Source organism: Caretta caretta, chromosome 6 (genome assembly GCF_965140235.1).
Source record: "Caretta caretta isolate rCarCar2 chromosome 6, rCarCar1.hap1, whole genome shotgun sequence".
Classification (NCBI taxonomy): Eukaryota; Metazoa; Chordata; order Testudines; family Cheloniidae; genus Caretta; species Caretta caretta.
Window position 1 is genome coordinate 104042130 of NC_134211.1, and position 24678 is coordinate 104066807.

General features: G+C 38.6%; 1 protein-coding gene across 1 annotated transcript in view; it reads right to left on the minus strand.

The window, feature by feature from the left end:
• DICER1 (dicer 1, ribonuclease III) overlaps positions 1 to 24678 on the minus strand; it is a 101269-nt gene that overhangs the window by 38662 nt on the left and 37929 nt on the right. Inside the window, 8 exon segments of the mRNA XM_048853214.2 lie at positions 5467 to 5939; positions 7508 to 7676; positions 14410 to 14570; positions 16192 to 16326; positions 18445 to 18575; positions 19103 to 19265; positions 22433 to 22555; positions 22557 to 22629. Of these exon segments, the coding sequence (XP_048709171.2) occupies positions 5467 to 5939; positions 7508 to 7676; positions 14410 to 14570; positions 16192 to 16326; positions 18445 to 18575; positions 19103 to 19265; positions 22433 to 22555; positions 22557 to 22580 (1379 nt within the window). The 5' untranslated portion in view covers positions 22581 to 22629.

The following is a 24678-nucleotide window of genomic DNA, read 5'->3' on the forward strand; positions in this document are numbered from 1 at the left end:
TATTGTAATTATCTTTGTACAAATATGCCTTGTAAAGTATCATTTGAAAATCTCAATTTGCTGGTCAGTATCCTGATAAAATGCATGTGATAACACTGTACGTGAAGTTATAAGATTCTACTATACGGTGTTAACTCCATGTGTTCCAAACTGAGGTTGGCAAACAGGTCTATCTCAAACAAAGGAATGTGTGATCTGCTTAATTTGCATTTAAACAGTAAACAGAGTCATCAAGCAGGAAGGGAAACAACAAATGAAGCTCAAACTGGTGAGGAACAAGCAGCAGGAATCATCCTTCCCCATAGACTTTTGGTTCCCTGGTACCCAGTTGGAAATGTTTTCAAAGGGGGGGGACTGAAACTATAAAAAGGAAGGATAAACACCCCAAGGCACCTCCCTCTCTCTCCCTATCTATCCGCACTGACGGTACCTGAAGCAACAAAGAAAGCATTCATTGGATTCTGGGAGAAGGGGTCCTGACCTGATCCTAAGAAGGATGTGGAGAGAAAGCTCTGCTTTGAATGTAACCGTGTTAAGTTAAAATGCTACTGGAGTGCTTAACTTACCTTTGTTTTTCTTGTAACCATTTCAGACTTTTATGCCCCATTACTTGTACTCACTTAAAATCTCTCCCTTTTTAGTTAACTAACTTGTTTTAGCTAAGCAAGTGTGTTTAAATTGAAGTGTCTGGAAAAATCCAGTTGGGATGGCAAGTTGCATGTATATTATTTTTATTAAAGTAATAATGGACTTTATATAAAACTTGTATTATTCAGGAGAGGGCTGGGCAGATTTCTGGGGGGAAATCTAAGACTGAGGGTGTGTTGGGGGCACCCTGCAGTATAACCCAGGCTGGGGAGAGCCAGAGTGTAACCCAAGTGTGGCTGGCAGGCTGTAGTTACACACACACACACAGGGTGTGGCTTGCATTGGAAGGCTGTTTGTGAGTGGCAGAGGTGGGAGCCCCTTCAGCAAGGCATTGTAAGGCACCCAATGGTGCAAGGCAGGGTGACAGAACTTTTCATTAGTCTGGATTGTTCCCAGGAATGTCACACATATACTGTGTTTTTTTAATATGGACAAACAAAAAACAGTAAAAAGTATAACAAAAACCTTCTTAAATAGAATTTTCCCCCCACATTTCCCGAGGTATACAACTGAAATATAAGTTAAAAAATACCTATGGCAATGAATGAACAAATGCTTTTAACACACATCTAATAATTTATGACAACTGATTTTGTTGTGCATTTGTAACTAGTGGGTGAAAATGATACGTGATCATTACTATACACAGATTAGGCCAATTTTTGGTTTGACCAGTAATATTTACAATTTAGGCAATAATCCTGTTTCTGAAGAAAGGGATTAGTAGTTAAGTATCATTTCATATTAAATTATTACCTGTTTCTGCCACAGGGTATGTGTACACTGTAGTTAGACTCCCAAGGCTGCTCTGTGCTGGCTGACTCAGGCTCGGAGGCCTGGGGCTAACAGGTTGTTTAACTGCAGTATAGACATTCAGGCTCAGGCTGCAGCCTCAGTTCTGGGACTCTCCCACCAGCCCGAGCGTCTACACCACAATTAAACATGGTCCAAGTCAGCTGGCACAAGGCAACCGAGGATTTTCAATTGCAGTGTAGACATATCCATGCACCCCTTTTTACCACCAGTATCAGACTCCATTACATAATTCCAGGAGCTGTAGACCAAGTGTAATTATTACTATAACAGCAGCAAAACAAGTCAACAGTGCCTATATATTGATCTGGCCCCACTTCATGATGTGCAGGGCTTAGTTATTGGCTTCTAGGTGAAATTTAAGGTGTTGGTTATGACTTATAAAGCCCTAAATGTTTTGGGATCTTCTGATTTGGGAAGAATGCCTCTCTCTGTGTGCCCTATTGCTGCAACTGCAATCAGCGGATGCCTTTGAGCTGAATCCCTCTCAACTGAAAGGGCAAGGAACTGGCAGTAGTGAGGGGTCTTCAGCCTTTGGTCTGAAACACCTTGGATCTGCTGACCTTCCAAGTAATCTGTAAACCCAATCTATTCACAAATGTTTTTGGAACAGCAGGACAATGGAACAGACTGCCTAGGGAGGTTGTGGAAGCTCTTTCACTGGAGGTTTTCAAAAGGAGGCTGGATAGCCATCTGTCTTGGATGGTTTAGAAACAACAAATCCTGCACCTTGGCAGGGGGTTAGACTCGATAACCCTTATGGTACCTTTTAACCATATGATTCTACACAGAGGGAAGAGTTTGATGCAGCTTAAGTTTGGAACTCACGTGAGTGTGGGGAGACTTTTTTTGAGAATCTTTGTTCAGTGGTTGACTTTTGGAGTGGGAGTTAGATGCTCAATGCTCATTTTATACTTTGGTCACCATAACTCATGTGAAGGTTGTCTGGAGTCTTAAGGTAAGTGCCTTTTTGTTAATTCTTTATAAATTTAAATAAATAAAATGTACTGTAAGTTTGAAGTGTTGTGGCAGCCAGGGTGTAGTTTGATTTATATATCATGTAAAGTATGCAGGTATGTACAGTGCAATGGAAAAAGTACAATAGCATTTGAATCAAATTTATCATTTAGTAATCTATATGAACTGTGACTTCATAATCTTTTACTCCCTGAAGTATAATGTAATATTTATTTCAGGTTGCCAGGCATATTTATCAGATTTCATTAAATGTAAAGACCTTTTAAAAAGTTATTAAAAACATGTATTCATTTCACTGGAAGACTTGACTTGTATCACATAATACACTTCCATGAACATTTATGGGTGCAAAAAGGCAAAGAAAAAGGATAAAATACACTGAAAGTGTGCAGGTGGGGAAATGCACAGTTCAAAGGATAGGTCAAGTGATCAAATAATTAAAGTGTACATTCAATTAAAACACACTTCATAAATGTTCTGATCCAAAACTTGGAAATCAATGGAAGTCTTTCCATTGACTTTAGTGGATTTTGGATCAGGCCCAAATTCCAAATAAATATTAAGTACTGGCAGGTGCAGAACATTACGTTTCTTTCCAAAATAAAATTATTTAGCTATGCAGTTTTTTTAAAAAAAGTATAGCAAGCATTTACTGAAACTCCACTGAACAAAAATCAATAAGCTCTTGTAACTGCTGCAGGCTTTTCAATAAAATGTGGGCCAAATCTTCAAACAGACATGGCTTAATTCATGCCTCTTCAGAATTCATATGTGCATCCATGGCAGACATTTTCATTTGTGTGTCTATGGATGTAAACAGGTAATTAGATATGAAAACATTTTATGAGTGCAACAAAGTTTTACCAAATCTCGACTTTAGCCAATGTGTCTTACAGTTGGGAAAACTGACCCCACAAAAAGTTATGGAGGTGCCTAGTAGTGACTCCACAGTTGTGTTCCAAAATGGGCTTAACAGTCAGCATAAAATCCTGTTTCTCTCTAAATGGAGGAGACCAGTTGGTGTGAAGTTTCAAACATGGTTAGTTTTTATGTCCTCTGAATTTTCTACGGAATTTATGTAAAAAAAATTGTGAAGAGAAACTAAACAGGAAGTCTTTAAATTTGGGCTCTGAAACTTTTCCTTGTTGACTGATACCTATTAAAAATATTGTCTATCTACACAAAAATTGGTAGAGAGGTGGATCCTGAGTAGCCCCAAAGCAACAGAGTGTGCTTTTGTTTGTTTTTGTTTTTAAAGACAGTTTTGGATTTAGGGTCATTTTTAGCAATTATCCACTATTTTTATAACGGAAAATGTATTTGGAGTGAACACAAACCTGATTGATGGGGCATATAACCTTGCTTGCTGTATGGGTATACAGAAGACTGATTGGAATGGGAGAGAGTGGTTGAAAGATGAGTGCAAGGTGCAGGCTCATACAAATTCCACTGATTGATCTGGTGGGGTGAGGAGAGGGAAAAGAGAATGAAGAGAGGGGAGGTACCTGTAAGCCTGATTGATAGGGACTGCTGAATGCAAACTTGATTGATAGGGGTTGGTTGCACATAAGGGTTGCTCCCCCATGGAGGTTTTTCTGCAGATTTTATCCTATAACAAAGAGTTCATGCACAACTATCGAAGGATAACATTCTCTTGGTGTCCTTGCATCCCCACAGGTCTGTTACCCACCCTAATTAAGCTGTAGAAACAACCCAGGAAATTACCACAGAGAAAAAAAAAATAATTTGGAAGCAGTTGGGGTTGCTATAGACACTTCCTGACAAATCCACAAAAGCAAGGAAATGTAAAATTGAGCTAAGAATACAGACCTTCTACTTCACCCACAACCACTGTACACCACAAACCATGAACTGCACTCTTAACTCACCTCCCAGATCACACCGTTGAACCATCCTTCTGCATAAAACCCTTTAGTATCTTCCTACACAACCAACTGCTATTGTTGGGGAAAAAATATTCTGGTAAAATGATGTGAACAGAAGGGTGAAAACAGAACAGTGCTAAGGCTGTGGAGCAAGATCTGTGGTGTATGACAGCTGTGGAAATGGCAAGGTGTATGTTTGTGCATGGAGAAGTAGAGGACATGTACCATTAGGTGGAATAACTTTTCATTTCCTTCCATGAGAGATCTTGTTTAAACTTCAGAGAGGTAGCCATGTTAGTCTGGATCTGTAAAAGTGGCAAAGAGCATCTGACGAAGTGGGTATTCACCCACGAAAGCTTATGCTCCAATACGTTTGTTAGTCTATAAGGTGCCACAGGATTCTTTGCCGCCTGTTTAAACTTGTAACGTAAGTAAAAATATTTAATGTTAATACATGATGAACGCACAAAATAAATTGTATGGGGGTATTTTTTCAGCATATTAGCAGTTTAAAAACAGAAAAACGAATTTATTTGCTGAAGTACCTCTTTCATTGTTTACTTGGGGCAATCAGCACTTACTAGTAAAGTGGTGTAACTTATGGCTAATGCAGATCACCTGTTCAGGAAAAAAGAAACATACCTTATGCAACTAGAGTATGCACACATCTTCAATATTTTTTGGCAGATGCCCCAGTGGCCACCTTTTTTTGTTGCTGATAAGCAAAAACAAGGGCTTGACATTTTCTGAATAAAGAGTTTTGAAAACTCCAAATGTTCCAATATTGCATGTATAAACTTTTTTTTTTTGAACTTACAATTATCAGCTTGGGCTCCACTAAACTGGAATCAAATTGATATATGGTCACAGGATAAAATTCACAGTGTAAAATTTTTAGAAGTGCCTCAGTGATTTTGCAGCCTAAGTCCTATTTTCAAAAGTGACTGAGGTACTTTTGAAAATTTTACTCAAAAGCTCATATTGGTTCTTGGACAAATGTTCTAGGTCTCTTGTTTGACTCTTAAACACAAAATGGAGTGGCTTTTCTGAAACACAACACTTAATTTCCTAGATAACGCTAAAACACCTTTCCTTTTGTCAGTGTTACATTCTTTAAGATTTTCATTTTTAAAAGCTTTACCTGTTTAGGACGACTGCTGTGTATCTCCTTTCCACAAAAATAATTCCACATAAAATATTAGTAAAGGGAGAAGGGAAATTTGTCTCTGGCTTCTCTTTCTCCTCAATTTCTTCATCCTCATCATCATCTTCAGAATCACTCCAAGACACATAATTATCCTGATTCCTATTATTATACCACTCAACACTTTCAAACTGCTGCCGCTCATATGGTTTATATTTGCGCAAGATTTCAAGCAGTTTTATTACTTTCGGGGTTACAAATTTCAGATCAAGTGAGGCAGGTGAGAAGTGCTCTTCACACAGTGCATGTATTTTCCTTAGGAAAGTGTCTGTAAACAATAAAAATTTCCTGTGCAGCTCCTCTTGCTCATGTTTGATGTACTTCTGTAGCTCTCTCACCATCATTCCAGCTACCTTATCTGCACACCAGGGTCCCAGAACAACCAACACAGCTCGACAGTCTGACAGTATCTACAACAAATGAATTCAAACCCCAGTTCAACAGGATATATTAATAATTTACTCATTTTATATTGGGCTTTCATTTCTAATACGAGGATAATCCTCATTGTAGGCACAATAGTGGTTGGTTTCTTTGTAAAATATATTTACAAGTTATTTCATTTAGAAGTCCCCCACAAACTTGATAGGAGAAAACGTAAAAATACTTCACCAGAAACACCAGCCGCTAGAGCTACACTCTACATTTTATCATTTTTGTCCTTGGACAAGAAGGATTTAATTACTATTTTGTAGTCTGATGCCATTGCAATCTGGAAATTTGCCTCAAAATAATTATGCTAAAAAATAATTCATAATGCAGTTATGAGCAACTGGACAGTATTATCCCCACAGTCTAATGGGGAAACAGGTTTATAAACAAGGCAATATTTTCCATAGGCACTTTTGCATCATTATCTGAGACTGATAATTTGCCAAGAAATTCCACAAATAAGGCTCTCAATTCATTATATATTATTCAATGTATTTAACTAGAGCTCATTAAGTCTGTTCTATCAAAAGAAACCATTTTAATTAAACTAAGGAAATGAAAACTACACTTTAAACAGAGAAAAGAACAGTTTAAAGAAAAAATAAATTTCATTTCAATTAATTTAAATAGGGTTAGTGTAGCAGTACTCAACCTGCTGGAAAGGCATCTTTGTCATTGAGTTAAATGGCCAAATGCCACATAAACACTATAGCGTGACATCCTAACATTGTGTTGTGATGTTGCTATATCACTAAAACAAATTCATGACCCATCACATCCTGATATAATATTACAATGGAAGCATCACAATACAGTTAAAATGTTGGACCATGAGGTTTTTTATGGCTCTACAAAACTCCACTTGAAAAAACTATCCTTCTCTCTTCTCCTTCTTCTCTGCCTCTCCATTCCTGACTGCTCAGAGATATCGGGAAGACTCTTTGCAATCCCTGTGCAATTCTGCACTCCTTTCTCTACAGCTTGTTTGGCAGGTAATGTAGGCAATGCTCCTGTAACTCAAGAGACTCAAAGAACATGGGAACTGAAAGAAGCAGAGAGTTTGAAACAGGGTATCTGGCTGAGAGTTTATTTCGTCTTACGACACCAACTGGGGATACTTTTTCAGAATACTTCCTGAAGCACCATTTTCTTGTTGTTGTTGCACTATTAAAATCTTATTTGGAAAAGTCACTGGGTCTTAACAATAATGGCCAATGTATAAGCAATAAAATAATTATGCAAAATGAAAAAGAAAATATATCTGATCCACAAATCTGACAAAGTTCTAAAGTAACAGAGTTAGGGGGCGAAATCCTGGACTCCTTCACATCAGGGGGAGTTTTGCTATTGACTTCAATAGATTTCACCCATGGTTCAAAGGAAAACAGGAAAAGGAAATCAGTCACAGGAAATTAAGATTAATTTTGTTAATATATTTTAGGTTGGCTGAACTAAAATAAAAGTTTCTGTAATTAACTTGGAAAGCAATGAACAAGCAGCGATAAAAATCTAAGTATGTGTTTTATATCTGACATAACGTCCTTACCTGTTTAGAAATTAACGTAGAGTCTCTTTCTTTTGAATGTACAGATATGTTGCAGTCATTTAGAAAGTTAAGTGCTTCATCCAATTCTTTTAACAATCTTTCATACAGCCCGCTTTTGTCGGTATATGGTCCACAATCTACCACAATCTCACATGGCTGAGAAGTATATCTTCATTGAGAGAAGCAAAAGATTTGGTCAACCACAGCTGTTGAAAGTCAGAGTTGTTTTTAGCTACTAAGGCTATACATTAAACAGGAAGGACAGCCATAACCAATTTGAGAGTTTTTAAAATTTTTTTGGTAGTAAACAGAAAAACAGAAAACAAATGAATACACAGTTTAAGATATTATATAGGACATCAAAAACAGCGTACTTATTTTCTAATGCCTTAGTGTTAGTATCTCTCAAAAAAGACTACATAAATATAATTCACACACTATGCAGGAGCCAAACGCATATATTTGAATTTTTCAGGAGTGAGTGTCAAAGTCATGTATGAAATGGATGTTACTTACCTGTAACTGAAGTTCTTTGAAATGTGTGATTCCTATCTATATTCCACACATGGGTACACATGCCTGCCACGTACCTGCATCCGGAGATTCTCAACAAGCAGTGCCCAATTGCTCTCCTCGTGCTCCAGATTGAGGGTATAAGAGGAAGAACCGGAGAGGCACTGGCCCTCACTGCTTCTTCTTAACTGCAAATCCAATGAGATCCAAAGCAGAGAGAATGGAGAGTGGGTAGTGGACTAAAGCTAGACACCACACATCTTGAAGAACTTCCAGTTACAGGTAAGTAAACCTTCATTTCTTCTTCAAGTGTTAGTACCTATGTGTATTCCACATGTGGGTGACTGACAAGCAGTATTGAGACTGGAGACGGGGTTCGAGAAGGCTGGCAGTAAAGATGCTTGAAGGACTGAAGTCCCCACCGCTGCCACTGAAGCTGAGGCCTGAAGTAGCATGTAATGTTTTGTGAATGTGTGACTGGAACTCCAGATAGCCATTCTGCATACATCCAGTATCAGTACTTCCCACAGAAATGCTATAGAATCAGCTTGCTCTCTCGTTGAGCATTCCCGTACTCCATCCAGGGGATGGATACACTAGTAGTACGTGGTGATGTGACCAGAAATACATTTAGAGATTCTCTGAGAAGATATTGCTTGTCCTTGCAACCTTTCTGCTATAGAGAGAAACAGTCTTAGTGATTTTCTCATTGGTTTGGTCCTTTGGAAATAGAATGTCAGGACACATCTGACATCCAGGGAATGAAGGTTTTCTCTTCAATGGAAAAGAAAAAGGTTTTGGGAAGAAAACAGATAAGTGGATTGGTTGGCTGACAAAAAAAATTCAGAAATTACCTTAGGGAGGAATTTAGAATGAAGGTGAAGGGAAACCGTCTCCTCGCGAAAAACTGTATATGGTGGGTCTGCCATGAGTGCCCCCATCTTGCTTACTCTTCTGGCTGAAGTAAAAACTAAAAATGCATCTTTCACAGAAAGGTGAGAACATAGAACATATAGCTAAAAGTTCAGATGGTGGTTTGGTGAGTACTAAAAGGACAAGTTTGAGGTCCCATTGAGGTAAGGCTTGACCATTGGCGGAAAGGTCATTTATGAATCTCACTATTGTTGGGTGAGTAAAAATGGAACATCCATTTACTGGAGGAAGGAAAGTACTGATTGCTATGAGATGGACTCTCAGTGAGCTAAGAGAGAGACCCGAGTTCTTCAATGACAGGAGGTAATTTAACATGACTGGAATATTTGCAGAGTCTGAAGAAGGCTGACTGACCTGCACCCAGGTAGAGAAGCATCTCCATTTAGCTAGGTAACAGGTCCTATTTGACTCTTCCATATTTTAAAGAACATAAGAATATAAAAATGGCCATACTGGATCAGACCAATGGTCCATTTAGCCCAGTATCCTGTCTTTCAACAGTGGCCGGTGCTAGATGCTTCAGAGAAAATGAACAGAACAGGGAAATTGAGTGATCCCATCTCACAGTCCCAGCTTCCGGCAGTCAAGAGGTTTGAGGACACCTGGAGCATAAGGTGTACCTGACCATCTTGGCTAATGGCATTGATGGCCCTATCCTCCATGAACTTATCTAATTCTTTTTTGAACCTACTACCCCTTTGGCCTTCACAACATCTCCTAGCAATGAGTTCTACAGGCTGACTATGTGTTTCATACGTTTGTTTCAAACATGCTACTTATTAATTTTATTGGGTGACCCCTGTTTCTTGTGTTATGTGAAGGGGTATATAAAACTTTCTTATTCATTTTCTCCACATCATTTATCATAAAGCCCCTTATAGCTGCCTCTTTTCCCAGCTAAACAGTCCCAGTCTTTTTATCTATACTTATACTGAAGCTGTTCCATACCCCTAATAGTTTTTGTTGCACTGCTCTATACTTTTTCCAATTCTAATATATCTCTTTTGAGACTGGGTCACCATACCTGCACTCAGTATTCAAGATGCAAGAGTATCATGAATTTATATAGTGCCATTATATTTTCTGTATTATTTTCTAACCCTTTGCTAATGGTTCCTAACATTGTTAGATTTTTTGACTGCTACTGCACGCTTAGCAGATAATTTCAGAGAACTGTCCACGATGATTCCAAAATCCATTTCTTGAGTAATAATAGCTAATTTACAACCCATCACTTTGGAAAACCATCATCTCAGCTAAACATACAATGTGCATTACTTTGCACTTAACAACACTGAATTTCATCTGCCATTTTCTTGCTCAGACACCCAGTTTCGTGAGATCCATTTGTAACTCTTCGAAGTCAACTTTGGAGGTGATTGTCTGCAAACTTTGCCACCCCTTTTCCAGATCATTTAGGAATATGATAGAAAGCATTGGCCCCAATACAGTTCCTTGGGGGACCCCACTATTTACCTCTCTCCACTGTGAAAATGGACGAGTTATTCCTACCCTTTGCTTCCTATCTTTTAACTAGTTACCGATCCACGAAAGGACAGTCCCTCTTATCCCATGACTCCCTATTTTGCTTAAGAATCTTTGGTGTGGGACCCTATCAAAGTCTTTCTGAAAATCCAAGTGCACTATATCAACTGAATCACCCTTGTCCACACACTTAACGACATTCTCAAAAAATTATAATACATTGGTGAGGCATGATTTCCCTTTACAAAAGCTGTGTTAACTCTCCCCCAACATATTGTATTAATCTGTGTGTTCTTTACTATAGTTTCAAACAATATGCCTGGTACTGAAGTTATTCTCAGGATTGTCTCTCGAGCCTTTTTATTTTTTTTAAATTGGTGTTGACTGGAGTATAGCTAATATATCTTGTACAGAGGCTGATTTAAGCAATAAGTTACTTATCACAGTTAGCAGTTCTGCAGTCTTGAATTTGAGTTCCTTCAGTTTTGTCACCTAAAAAGAATGACTCAAGCGTGGGAATCTCCCTCACATCGTTTCCAGTGAAGACCAATGCAAAAAAATCATTTAGTTTCTCAGCAATGGCCTTGTCTTCCTTGAGTGCTCCTTTACCACCTTGATCATCCGGTGGCCACACTGATTGTTTGGTCTGCTTCCTACTTCTGATGTACTTTTAAAAAAAATGTTGCTGTTAGTTGTGTCGTTTGCTAGTTGCTCTTCGAAGTTTTTTTTGTCCTGAAGCAAGAGAGGGACTGCAGACCAAGAGAGCAAGCTGATGGGCTGAGGTAGACTGTTCTCTTTTCTAGCAGGCTGATGTGCAGTCTGGCCTCCTGTGGGGTCCAAGTGTACGGTCTGGTTATTCAGGTGAGCACACCAACCCAGAAGGGATGAGTCTGTTATGATGGTGGCACTAAGAGTGGGAGTGTTGATGTGGACTCTCACTTGCAGTGGTTCCAGATTCGACTATCAGGTAAGAGAGGTGATGATCCTTGTGAGAACAGTCACTCTGGTGTTGATGTGGTTCTGGTCTGGTGAGTAAATGGACCAGAGCCAAGCCAGTAGTCAGCATAGCTGAAGTCTGGTGAATCATGTCACATAAATGTAAGAGGCCAAATGGTCTAGTAAAGTTAGGCATACTTTAACCGTAGTATTTGGTCTGCAAGTAATCTGTGATATCAGATTGCTCACTGACTGGAATCTTTCTGTGGGGAGGAAAGCTCTTGCTGAAATTAAGTCATGTCACTCCAATAAACTTTACTGTCTGTGTGGGGATCAAGATGGACTTTTCTTCATGCAGACATCCAGCACTGCTAGAAGATAAAGCAGTAACATAGTCACCAACCTGACCTTATTGTTGGAGCAACTTATTGGGAGCCAATCATCCAAATATGGGAAACCTAAGTAACTGTGACATCTCATTTGGGCTGCCACCCCAGAGAAAATCTTTATGACTATCCTGGGCACTGCTGCTAGTCCAAAGGGAAGGACTCTGAACTACTGATGCGCTTGACCTACCAGGATCTGAAGAAACTTTCTGTGGGATGGACGAATATCTATATGAAAAATAAGCATCCTTCGTGTCAAGGAGTCATGAACCACTCTCCCCACATAGACGAGGGAGATTATTGATGCTAGTGTAGCCATCCTGCATTTTGACTTTTGAAAAAAGATATTCAATTGTTGAAGGACCAGAATGGATATCCACTCTCCATCTTTCTGGAGGACTTAAAAAAAAAAAAAAAAAAGTATGTGGAACAGAACCCTCTCTCGATACTGAGATGACAGTCATTCTGTCGCCCCTTGTTGGAGAAGAGAACCCACCTTCTGGAGAAGAATCTGCTTGTGAAAGTGATCTCTGAAGAGGAACCAGGAAGTGGATTTGTGGGAAGAATAGGAGAGAAGTCTGATGGATTAACCATAGTGGATAATTTCTAGACTCCAAATATCTGTTGTGATAGCATTCCAATTGTGGGCAAAAAGTGAGAGCTGGCCCCCAAAGACATAGGGCTAGAAGTTGTTGGCATCAATAACGACAGGAGGTTCTCAACTGAAGAATCAAAAGCAGCCCTTTGCAAGTGGGTGGAATGGGTAGAGGCCTCGATTTTCAGCCCATGAGTCCTCTGCTGCTTGCGCAGAGGCTTGGCTGGACACTGGTGATAAAAAGATTGTGGAGGGGGTGGATCTTGGTCTATACACCTGCCTGCAGTGTTTTCTCTTCAGGGCCGGGGGGTAAATTCCCAGAGTGTGGATGACTGATCTAGACTAGAGTCTTTCAACAAGCATAGAGAATCATCAGTTTTCTCATTAAACTGAATCTGATTTGTTGAATGGTGAGTCCTCTATATGTTCTGATCCTTCCTGGGGAACCCTCAAGAGTGAAGCTAAGACTTACACCTCATAACTATACCAGTGGCTACCACTCTGGCTGCCACGTCAGCTCCATCCACTGCAGCTTGTAGGGATGTTTTTGCCACTAGCCTGCCTTCCTCTATGAAGGACTGAAATTGGACTGTGTCCTCGAGGGGAAGTTTGTCCTTAAAGTCTGCAAGTCTAAAGTAGAAGTTAAAATCTTTTTACAGTAACAAAGCCTCAGATAGTAATATAGAATTGTAGGGTCACAGGAGAATACCTATCTTCCCAAAAGTTCCAACCTCAGAATCCTCCTCATCCAGGGTGGTTTTAGGATGTTGTGACCTTGCTCTCTCTGTGGCTGACTGCACCACCACGAGTTGGGCACTGGATGGATGAAAAGGAACTCATCTCCTTTGCCCAAGACCAAATAAGCATCTTAGTTCTTTTAGGTGTGGGGGTACAGGAGTCTGGGGTATGCCAGACCACTCTGGCGGGCTCCATGATAACTAAGTGGTGCCACCTTGCTTGGACCTGTAGGTTGCAGAACATCAAGCAGTTAGTGCTGGGAATCCTGGATCTCCTCCAGTGGTTCTGAAGGTCATTCACTATTCTCTGTAGTAGCTCCTGGTTTTGCTTCTGGTCGTCCAGTGAAGATAGTGTGATTCCTTCATCCAGAAATGAGGATGTTGCTATCATTGATACCTGGGGATCCAGATCAATTTCCTCCACCTCCTAATTTGACAGATCCAGCAGATGCCAAGTGGGAGAAGTGCCGCAGGACTCATGGATGGATCCTATGAAATACACATAGGAACCAGCACTCAAAGAAGAAAGTGAGTTTTGCAAGAGAATTGTTCAAGTAAGTTAAGATAAGGGCCCCTTTATAAGTGTATGCTAGTGGATAAAGTGATTATACCATCTTTTACTTTGTCTTAACTAAAGCAACTACTTAAGTTTATACCAACCAAACACGGTGGGGGGGGCAATTACGATTAACTCACTGACTATGGATGCAGAAGTTGATGAACGTACATATTTTTCTTCTGCTACGTGACAAGCAAGAGCCATAGTATTATTACTATTTATTTGTATGTGGGTAGCACCCACAATGTTCTTGACTCTATACCAACATACGGAAAACGGTCCTTATCTGCGATAGTATTTCTGAATTGCTTTTGTCATTTTTTCTAACCATAGTAACATTTTAAAATCTGCAAGACTTTGTAGTGGGAGTTGTAAAATCCTGCCAAAACCAGCTCACAGGTTATGACAGCTCCGATAATATGCTAGTTACTTTCCAAAACATAATAAACCGTAGTCCCTGCCACCAAAAGCTCTCAATCTAAGGAACAGCTGCTTTTCAGAAATCTCTTCTTAGGTAATTCTTCACAGCACCTTTTAAAAATATTTAAAAGCTCTAACTACTCAGAAAGAAACTTAGCATCAATTTTTTTTATGAAGTGATGGCACTGTATGTATAATTTTATAGATACACACACACACATATATATACACACATGAACATTAAAACACATAGCTACTAATAGTGTTCTTTCCTCAGTCTTATTGATATGAAAACACAGATATAAATTTAACACTGACAATTGTGTATTAAAATGTACCTATCTAAGACCACCAAATCAGTTGCAGTTTCAGCATTGCTCTTTAGGATTTTCTCCAGTTTCTGAATCTTCTCCTCTAACTCAGCAGGATCGCATTTCCCATTTAAAATGGAAGCTGTTAATCCCAGGATTCGAGGACAGGATGGACAGTTCTCACAGATCTGTGAAGTAAACCAGAACAGCAGGGTAATAAAACTGTCAATTCCTCCACCAACGCATCCTGAGTGCATCTTTACAGATGTCTGTTAGTCTATAAGGTGCCACAGGACTCTTTGCCGCTTTTACAGATCCAGACTACCACGGCTACCCCTCTGATTCTTTACAGATAGATATCTAGATCGCAGGTTCAACTAGTATTTCAGCACCAGGTGTCAGAAAAAGAACAATGGATATTTTCAATCTAATATAACTAACCAACTAAAGTTAAATTAGAAAATTAAAATATGTTAAATATAAAATTTTAACTTTTATTGTTTTAGTAAAAGTATATAAAGGCAGAAATTTGCTAAACATTCTATTAAGTAGAGATATTCAAAGCACATAAAAGCAGTGTGAGGTACCTCGTCAACATTTATACCATAAAAAATGACCACATTTTAAGTGTTTACATCATGTCAAAGGATTAAAATACCACTATAAAAAAATTAAACCTACTACATGATCCCTGGTTAAGCCTGTCATTCATTGGGGAAGGAGGGGAGGAAGAAGGAAGGATGAAGGCAAAAAAAAAAAAAATACAGAAAGATGCTCTTTGAGTTGCTTGGTTCACTTCAATTAGGGCAAATAATGCACAGGGCCAAAAATGCCCTCACAACAAAAGAAAGCTTAAAGCTTTAGAAATCAGTACCTACGTATTTTAAAAAAAATACAAAAACATCCACACTCTCTCAAATGGATATTTTATCAATGGCTTTTTAAAGGTTCAGTAATTTCATTTACTCAGAAAAAGATTCAATTTTAAATTCACAATAAAACTAGCTGCACTACTACATCAATTCCTGACCAATCACCAATGTACGTTATGGTAAATTTACTGGCTTCACCATTCTATGTCATCACTGGTGTCCATTTAATCCAATAACTCTTCAGTAAATTCAGCATCCCAAAATACACTGTACACTTCCCATTGTTTCTCATCCTCAGTTTTGTACTGAAGAGGAGTGACACTTAAACATTTTATTTTAAAAACACGAAACACCTTTTAAGGTACAAATCCATATTTAAGCTGCCGTGCAAAAGTTAGAAATATTTCATGTTTCTAGTCTGAAATTTTACCACAAACAAGTGTTAAGTTCTTGTTTCCAAGCAATTTGCTTAATGAAGGAAGCCCATGTCATCTACATGAAATAAAATAAAGTGCGATTGTCCTTACTGCCCCAATTCTAAGTAAACATATTTTAAATTGGAACACTGTAATAAGAATATAAAATTACTTGAGATAAATACACTAGAATAAATTATCTAATCAAGAAACTCTACAGTATATTTACAATTTGTCTAATCAAAAACCTACACAGCACCAAATAAAACAATTTTATGAGAGTTATCTTTTTGAATAGCGTTAAAGCATTGACTACCAGTCGCTACATCACTCTGTCATAAAATGGTAGCCACAATTCAAATATTTTCCTTCTTGAGAGCAATATACACCAAAATGATTTTAAGTACTAATCTTTACACTAAGTCAAATTAGCCAGTGAGCTTTCACTAACTGATTTGTGATCTGAATCTCAGTGAAATTAGAGACGCTGAAGATAAAAAGGTTAAATAATGGTGACCTACCTTCATAATTTCTTGATACGGATGGTCCTGGATTGCAAGATGGCACTCATCAAACACCAGAAGATTAATGTTTGACAGGGATAAGTATTCATTTTTTAAAACATTCAAAATGACATGACATGTCATAACCAGAACCTAAAAATACAAAGAGAAATGCAACAAATACTAGCTATTAGCATGTTACCACAAACATTACTAGCTTTTTTGACTGCCACTACACACTGAACAGACGTTTTCAGAGAACTATCCAGGATGACTCCAGGATCTCGCTCTTGAGAGATAACAGCTAATTTACAACCCATCATTTTGTATGTTTATCTTGGATTATGTTTTCCTATGTGAATTACTTTGCACTTAACACTGAATTTCTTCTGCCATTTTCTTGCCCAATCATCCAGTTGAGAGAGATCCCTCTGTAACGCTTTACAGTCAACTTTGGATTTAACTGTCCTGGGTAATTTTGTATCATCTGCAAACTTTGCCACCTCACTATTTACCCCTTTCTCCAGATCATTTATGAATACATTGAGCGATACTGGTCCTAGTGCAGATCCTTGGGGAACCCCCACTGTTTACATCTCTCTATTGTGAAAACGGACCAGTATTCCTACCCTTTGTTTCCTGTCTTTTAAACACATTGCTAATTAACTAAAGGACCTTCTCTCTTATCCCATGACTGCTTACTTTGCTTAAGAGCCTTTGGTAAGGGACCTTGTCAAAGGCTTTCTGAAAGTGCAAGTACTGTACTCTATATTGACTGATCACCCTTGCCCATATGCTTGTTGACACCCTCAAAGAATTCTAGTAGATTGGTGAGGCATCATTTCCTCATAAAAAGCCGTGATGACTCTTCCTCAACCTATTGAGCTAATCTAGGTGTCTGATAATTCTGTTCTTTATTATCGTTTCAACCGATTTGCCTGGTACTGAAGCTAGGCTTACCAGCCTGTAATTATCAGAATTGCTTCACGAGCCTTTAGAAAAATAAATAAATCAAATGTCACATCAGCTATCTGCCAGTCATCTGGTACAGAGGCTGATTTAAGCAATCAGCGACACATCAGTTAGTAGTTCTGCTAATTTATATTTGAGTTCCTTCAGAACTCTTGGGTGAAGACCATGTGCTCATGGTGATTTATTACTGTTTAATCAATTTGTTCGAAAAACCTTCTCTATTGACACCTCATTCTGGGACAGTTCCTCAAAAATGTCACCTCAAAAAATGGCTCAGTTATGGGAATCTTCCTCGCATTTTCTGCAGTGAAGACCAATGCAAAGAATTCATTTAGTTTCTCCCAACAATCTTTTCCCCCTTGAGTGCTCCTTTAACACCTTGATTGCCCAGCAGTCCCACTGATTGTTTGGCAAGCTTCCTGATTTCGATGTATTTTAACTTTTGCTGTTAGTTTGTGTCTTTTGCTAGCTGCTCTGCTAAGTCTTTTTTGGCTTGCCTAATTATACTTTCACATTTGACTTGCTAGTTTATGCTCCTTTCTATTTTCCAGAGTAGGACATTAGATTTCCAATTTTAAAAGGATTTCTTTTGGTTTCTCACTGCCTCTTGTACTCTGTTTAGCAATACTGGTATTTTTCTGGTCCTCTGTTTTTGTTATTATTTGGGGAAATACATATAGTTTGAGCCCCTATTACTGTACCAATGTTAACCAATGGGATAACCAATGGGACACAGTATTATGAAGGTTCAAACTATATAGAAATGACATAGTAGGTTGTGCTGGTGAGGGAGTAGCACTATATGTGAAAGAAACCATAGAGTCAAATATAGTACAAATATTAGAGTAACACTGAATCTCTATGGATAGAAATTCCATGCTTGAATAATTAGAGTATAGCAGTACGAATATACTGCCAACCACCTGACTAGTGTGGTAATGGTGACTGTGAAATGCTCAGGGAGATTAGAGGAGATTACAAAAACAGAAAACGCAATAATAATGGGGGATTTCAACAATACCAATATTGATTGGGCACCATCATCAGAGTCATGGAAGATAGGGTGATTGAAAAAAGGAATATTGGAAGCCCAGCTTCTCAAAGACACACAGTGGATACTCTCAGGAATATTGCATCTCTATGTTTGCCTCTAAATACCCCAAGTATGTTGAACTTTGCACTGAGCATGAGAAGGACTTGGTCACATAGCATTTAGTTTGGGTAAAAATTAGTTTCTTCCCCAGATCACCTGCACTGTAAACTTTTCACTTTTTTGGCAGTTTATATTACATATCTTACCTCATGTTTAGCAAATTCTTGATTCCACTTCTCCTTTGTCCATGATTCAATTATTTCTAAAACTGAATACTCCCCCACCTTCAGATCTGAATGGGTCCTGACAGCTGACACTTGCTGAGCAACTTGATTTGCTTTAAAAAAAAAAAAAAAAAGTTTTCAGTAACAAAATGGCAAAGAATTTTTAAATACTTAAAACTAAAGTGTACATGCCATTGTATCCATGAGTTTTATAACACCTTTAAAATTAGTATAAAACTAGATATACACAATTATAAGACAAAAATCAAGCACCATACGGAGAAGCATAGCAGCTCACAATATACCATTCCATATTTGTCTCTCATCCCCCACCAAGAAAGATCAGAAATTAAACAACATCTCAAAGTAAACTGGCCCTCACTCACTTCTTGGTCTGGTCTTGGGAACTAGCAAAACAACAGAAAAAAAAAAAAGTGGAGTTTCTAGTGGACAAAAGTCATGGGGGTAAAGGACATGAAGAAACTTCAAACTATGCCTGACTGAATAAATGTAATTCTATCCTGCAATTTTGTGCAGAATGTCAGAAACAAAACTGGTCACTTTTATCTTACTTTTATTAAGGATTATTCCTGTAATAAACACACACACACCAAACAAATAAACCCCATTTTTTTCTTACCTGAGTTGACCAAGAAAACTGTTCTCTTTCCATTTTTGTTGAAGTCTCCCCTGATCTGATAGGACAGCTCTTTAGCAAGTAGTACTGCAATAAAAGTCTTCCCTGAGCCAGTGTTTAAACAGACTATCGTATTATGATCCAAAGCTGCTTCAAGCAGTTCAACCTAGATTTGCAAATGATAAAAGTCACTATTTGCACACGTGGAGTAATTAAAAACAACGAACAAAAGCAAAAACTGTCCACAGAAGTTGTACCTGCATGAACTGTGGATAAGCCAATGGGTATTTTTAAAGCTAACTTAGTCCCCAATAACTACCACTGACTTTATAGGACAAGAAATTTATTCACTACAAAGTACATTGTCAGGTTTCACTCAAAACATGGAAACAAGTTATCAGCTCTAGCTTTTAAAATACAACCTGGTTTATACAGTACCTCACTTTGCTAGTGCTGTAAATATCTGATTAAATAAATCTTTACTACATTTAATGATGTCCCTAGTTCGGTGTCCTTGGTTTAATTCCTGCAGCTGACTTCTGGATCTAAAAATATGAGTCTCACTAGCTGAGCAAAAGGACCAGATCCATTAGATCAAAGGCAGCAGCAGTCTCTAATCTCTATGGCCACGTCTACACTACCCGCCGGATCGACAGGTAGTGATCCATCTATCGGGGCTTGATTTATCGTGTCTAGTGTAGACAAGACTCGATAAATCGAACCCCGATCGCTCTGCTGTCGACTCCGGAACTCCACCAGGGCAAGAGGTGGAAGAGGAGTCGACGGGGGAGCGGCAGCCGTCGATCCCACACCGCGAGGATGCGAACTAAGTGATTCTAAGTCGATCTAAGATAAGTAGATTTCATCTGCGCTATTCTCGTAGCTGAAATGGTGTATCTTAGATCGATCCCGCTTCCCTCCCCCCCGCCAGTGTAGACCAGGTCTATGAGGCGTAGCCATTAGAGAAGGACAAGGAGCCATACCATGTTAACATGGGTTACACATGGCTTCTACGTGTTGAAATACTTGTATGATTCACCCTAGCACAGCATTAGATGAAAAATTTATATCACCTTAAAGCAATTTTTATTCTGACAGCTGGATGACCAATATTTTAGGTCATCAAAGCAGCTGTTTCAGATCACTCCTCACACATAAGGCTTTCAAATAATTAAAGAAATTAGCATGACAATACTCCTGAGCCATGCTTTCTGGCCAATTTGCAAACTAAACAGTGGCTGGTACAGAAAAATAATGTCTTGAATTTCCAGTTGACTAGAGGTATGGTACCATTATCATTGCTGCAACTGTTAAGAAGTAGAGTGAGTACTGCAATAAGAACATAAGAATGGCCATACTGGGTCAGACCAAAGGTCTATCTAACCCAGTATCCTGTCTGCCGACAGTGACCAACGGCAGGTGCCCCAGAGGGAATGAACAGAGCAGGTAATCATCAAGCGATCCACCCCAGTCACCCATTCCCAGCTTCTGGCAAACAGAGGCTAGGGACACTATCCCTGCCCATTCTGGCTCATAGCCGTTGATGGCCTATCCTTCTTGAATTTATCTAGTTCTTTTTTGAACCCCGTTATAGTCTTGGTCTTCACAACATCCTCTGGCAAAGAGTTCCACGGATTAACTGTGCATTGTGTGAAGAAATACTTCCTTTTGTTTTAAACCTGCTGCCTATTAATTGCATTTGGTGATCCCTAGTTCTTGTGTTAAGAGGAGTAAATAACACTTCCTTCTTTCCTTTCTCCACACCAATCATGATTTTATAGACCTCTATCATAGCCTCCCTTAGTTGTCTCTTTTCAAAGCTCAAAAGTCCCAGTCTTATTAGTCTCTCCTCATATGGAAGCCATTCCATACCCCTAATCATTTTTGTTGCCCTTTTCTGAACCTTTTCCAATATATCTTTTTTGAGATGGGGCAACCACATCCCTATATAGTTTTCAAGATGTGGGTGTACCATGGATTTATACAGAGGCAATATGATATTTTCTGCCTTATTATCTCTCTCTTTCTTAAGGATTCCCAACATTGTTAGTTTTTTTGACTGCCACTGCACATTGAGTGGATGTTTTCAGAGAACTATCCACAATGACTCCAAGATCTCTCTCTTGAGTGGTAACAGTTAATTTAGACCCCATCATTTTATATGTATAGTTGGGATTATGTTTTCCAATGTCCATTACTTTGCATTTATCAACATTGAATTTCATCTGCCATTTTGTTGCCTAGTCACCCAGTTTTGTGTGATTCCTTTATAGCTCTTCGCAGTCTGCTTGGGACTTAATATCTTGAGTAGTTTTGTATCATCTGCAAATTTTTCCACCTCACTGTTTACCCCTTTTTCCAGATCATTTATGTATATGTTGAATAGGACTGGTCCCGGTACAGACCCTTGGGGGACACCACTATTTACTTCTCTCCATTCCGAAAACTGACCAGTTATTCCTACCCTTTGTTTCCGATCTTTTAACCAGTTACCAGTCCATGAGAGGACCTTCCCTCTTATCCCATGACAGCTTACTTTGCTTAAGAGCCCTTGGTGAGGGACCTTGTCAAAGGCTTTCTGAAAATCTAAATACACTATATCCATTGGATCCCCCTTGTCCACATGCTTGTTAACCCCCTCAAAGAATTCTAGCAGACTGGTGAGGCATGATTTTCTTTTACAAAAACCACGTTGACTCTTCCCCAGAAAATCATGTTCATCTGTGTGTCTGACAATTCTGTTCTTTCCTATAGTTTCAACCAGTTTGCCCGGTCCTGAAGTCAGTCTTACCGGCCTCTAATTGCCAGGATCACCCCTGGAGCCCTTTTTAAAAATTGGCGCCACATTAGCTATCCTCCAGTCATTTGGTACAGAAATTGATTTTAATGATAGGTTACAAACCACAGCTAGTAGTTCTGCAATTTCACATTTGAGTTCCTTCAGAACTCTTGGGTGAATATCATCTGGTCCTGGTGACTTATTACTATTTAATTTATCAATTTGTTTCAAAACCTCCTCTAATGACACCTCAATCTGGGACAGTTCCTCAGATAAGGTCACCTAAAAAGAATAGCTCAGGTCTGGGAATTTCCCTCACATTCTCAGCCATGAAGACCGATGCAAAGAATTCATTTAGTTTCTCCGCAATGGCCTTATCGTCCTTGAGTGCTCCTTTACCATCTTGATCCAGTGGTCCCACTGCAGTGGAAAGCTCTTAACACAAATGCACATAAAACAAGAAAACCAGTCTCATGAAGGTAATCTCGAATAACAGATAGAATGAAAATGAAATATTTTTCATATACAATGAAAAATAATATTGTCATTAGTACCTGATATTTTCTTGGCGTGTAAATGTTATCATGAATTGCTTCTTGTTGCCATGGCAGTCCAAAAAAAGGACCCATTGGTGAGGAAGCAGGGGTCATAAGCTGCAGTCCTGCCATGCTGAGGGATTGCAAAGCAGGGCTTTTCATTCATTCATTCATCCAGTGTTTCTTTCATTGCATTTTTGTTCCAGCACAGCTTACTATGAAAAAATAAGGCATTAAAATCATGCATTATTAAAAGCACAAAGCAAAAGACAGGCTTTCGGTATGAGTTTATCTGGAAACACCTTTTCTGGAATTTTATTTCTTGGAAGTTCTAGCCTTTTGTTTACTCATATCTATGGAACAATAATAAGAAAGAGGTAAATTAAGAGCTCTAAATAAACAGACATTTTTCAATTTCATATTTATACTGAGGACAGCATATTATTAACCAATGTCACAAACTCAGAGAATCCACATTTTTAAAGGGGCAACCCAGAGTAACGTCAGGTTCACACTCTTGAATTTGCCTTAATTCTGTTAATACAGTCTCTATTGACAAGATCCAGAAATATATTCAATTACAAGAGATGAGAAGTAACAGATTTGTGCTAGTTCCACTTTAAGTGAAACAGAGTAAGATGATAAAATTCTGAAAAGTTGGTCCAATAAAAGATATTGCCTCACCCACTTGGTCTCTCTAAAATTCTGAAAAGAACAGAGATAAGTGTCTCTCTTTCGCTGGAAAAATTCTGATAAGGAAATAATGTGACACAGGTTTCCCTCTGAATATTCCCCAGAAGAAAAAACAATGCAGAGTATCAGTCAGATTAGGGAAACTAGAAACTCACTGGGTACAATGTTTTTGACAGCAAAAAATGTATTAATTTTTAAGCCAGACACACGTAGAGGTCAAATCAATATTTTAATTTTGTAATGGTGTAATAGATTAAAATTTTAATAATTTAATTTAAATTTTAAAAGTGTGTATCAAGGACCTCAAAAATGTATAGCAAATGATTAAAAAACCATAGCAATCCTGTTTCACCACCTTGTAGAAAATGGTATGTGATAACATAGCTCAACAGGATCATTCATTTGTGCGCCTCACAGTGCTTTGTGGAGTAGCCCCATTTCACAGACAGCACAGGCAAGCATGAAGCTTTGGCCTAATTATTCTGAGAGGCAGTCTGGTTTACTTGATGAGATTTGGCTCTGTCAAAGAGGTTCTACTCTCAGCAGTGTCTCAGGGTCTTCACTTCAGGGGTATGACACCCAAGACCTTTCTCAATAAGTAGTGCTATGAATCACTCATAATTAATACCAGTCAGCGAAAGAGGGAGGACTCGGACTCCTAGCCCAATGCATTTTTCCCTAGGCCAAAATGTATTTTGATGAAGAAGACACATACACTTCATTAGCCAAGGAACTGTATGACAATACTGCTGACATTTGGCAGACCGGATCCAATATTTTAGTTTCAACTAAGTAGAAATTGTCAAGTTTGGAAGAGAACAGCTACAGAATTCCAAAGAAGAAAGTGCAGTTCAAAACAAAGGAGAAGTTGAGAATACTGTGAATTTTGTAGCTGGGGATGCTATGGGTTTTGCTCATACAAGTATAAAATTTGGTGAGACACATCGAAACTAATTTCAGAAAACTTGCATGAACGTTTATTTCTTTTTCCAGGAACATGTTCCAGTGACCAAAATACTTTATGTCAAAAATTGAAAATTTTTTAAAGCCAGAAATGGAGCATGTCTTCCTTCTTTCATACCCCTCCATGATAACAGTGACTAACTTCCTGCAATTCCATTTAAGTCAGACATTAAACTCCCATGACATTATGCTATATCAGATGTCATATATCTGATGAGACATCATTTATGGATAAAGTTCATATTCATAAGCAGTTTTGGCTGTGTTTGTAAAAGACTGTGAGCATCACATTTGTTCTAAAACCATAATTTTAATTTTTGCCTATCATCAGGAAAAGTTGCCATTTCTAGGGTTAAAGTACAGCAATCTCTCTTTGCCAGAGCAGTAGTCTTTTTGGAGGCAAATGAAGAATTGTGTGTCCAATTTAAACTCAGGAAGAACCTAAGAAGATAGAATGTAACTACCATAGTTGGATTTTTTTTGGTCATACTACTGAAGCAACCACCACCCTACAGTGAAACAAATAGTACCATGGGACCTTTAATGAGCACAAATGGCATGAGTATTACCATACAATGACATATATTGTCTCATCAGGTAAACGGCAT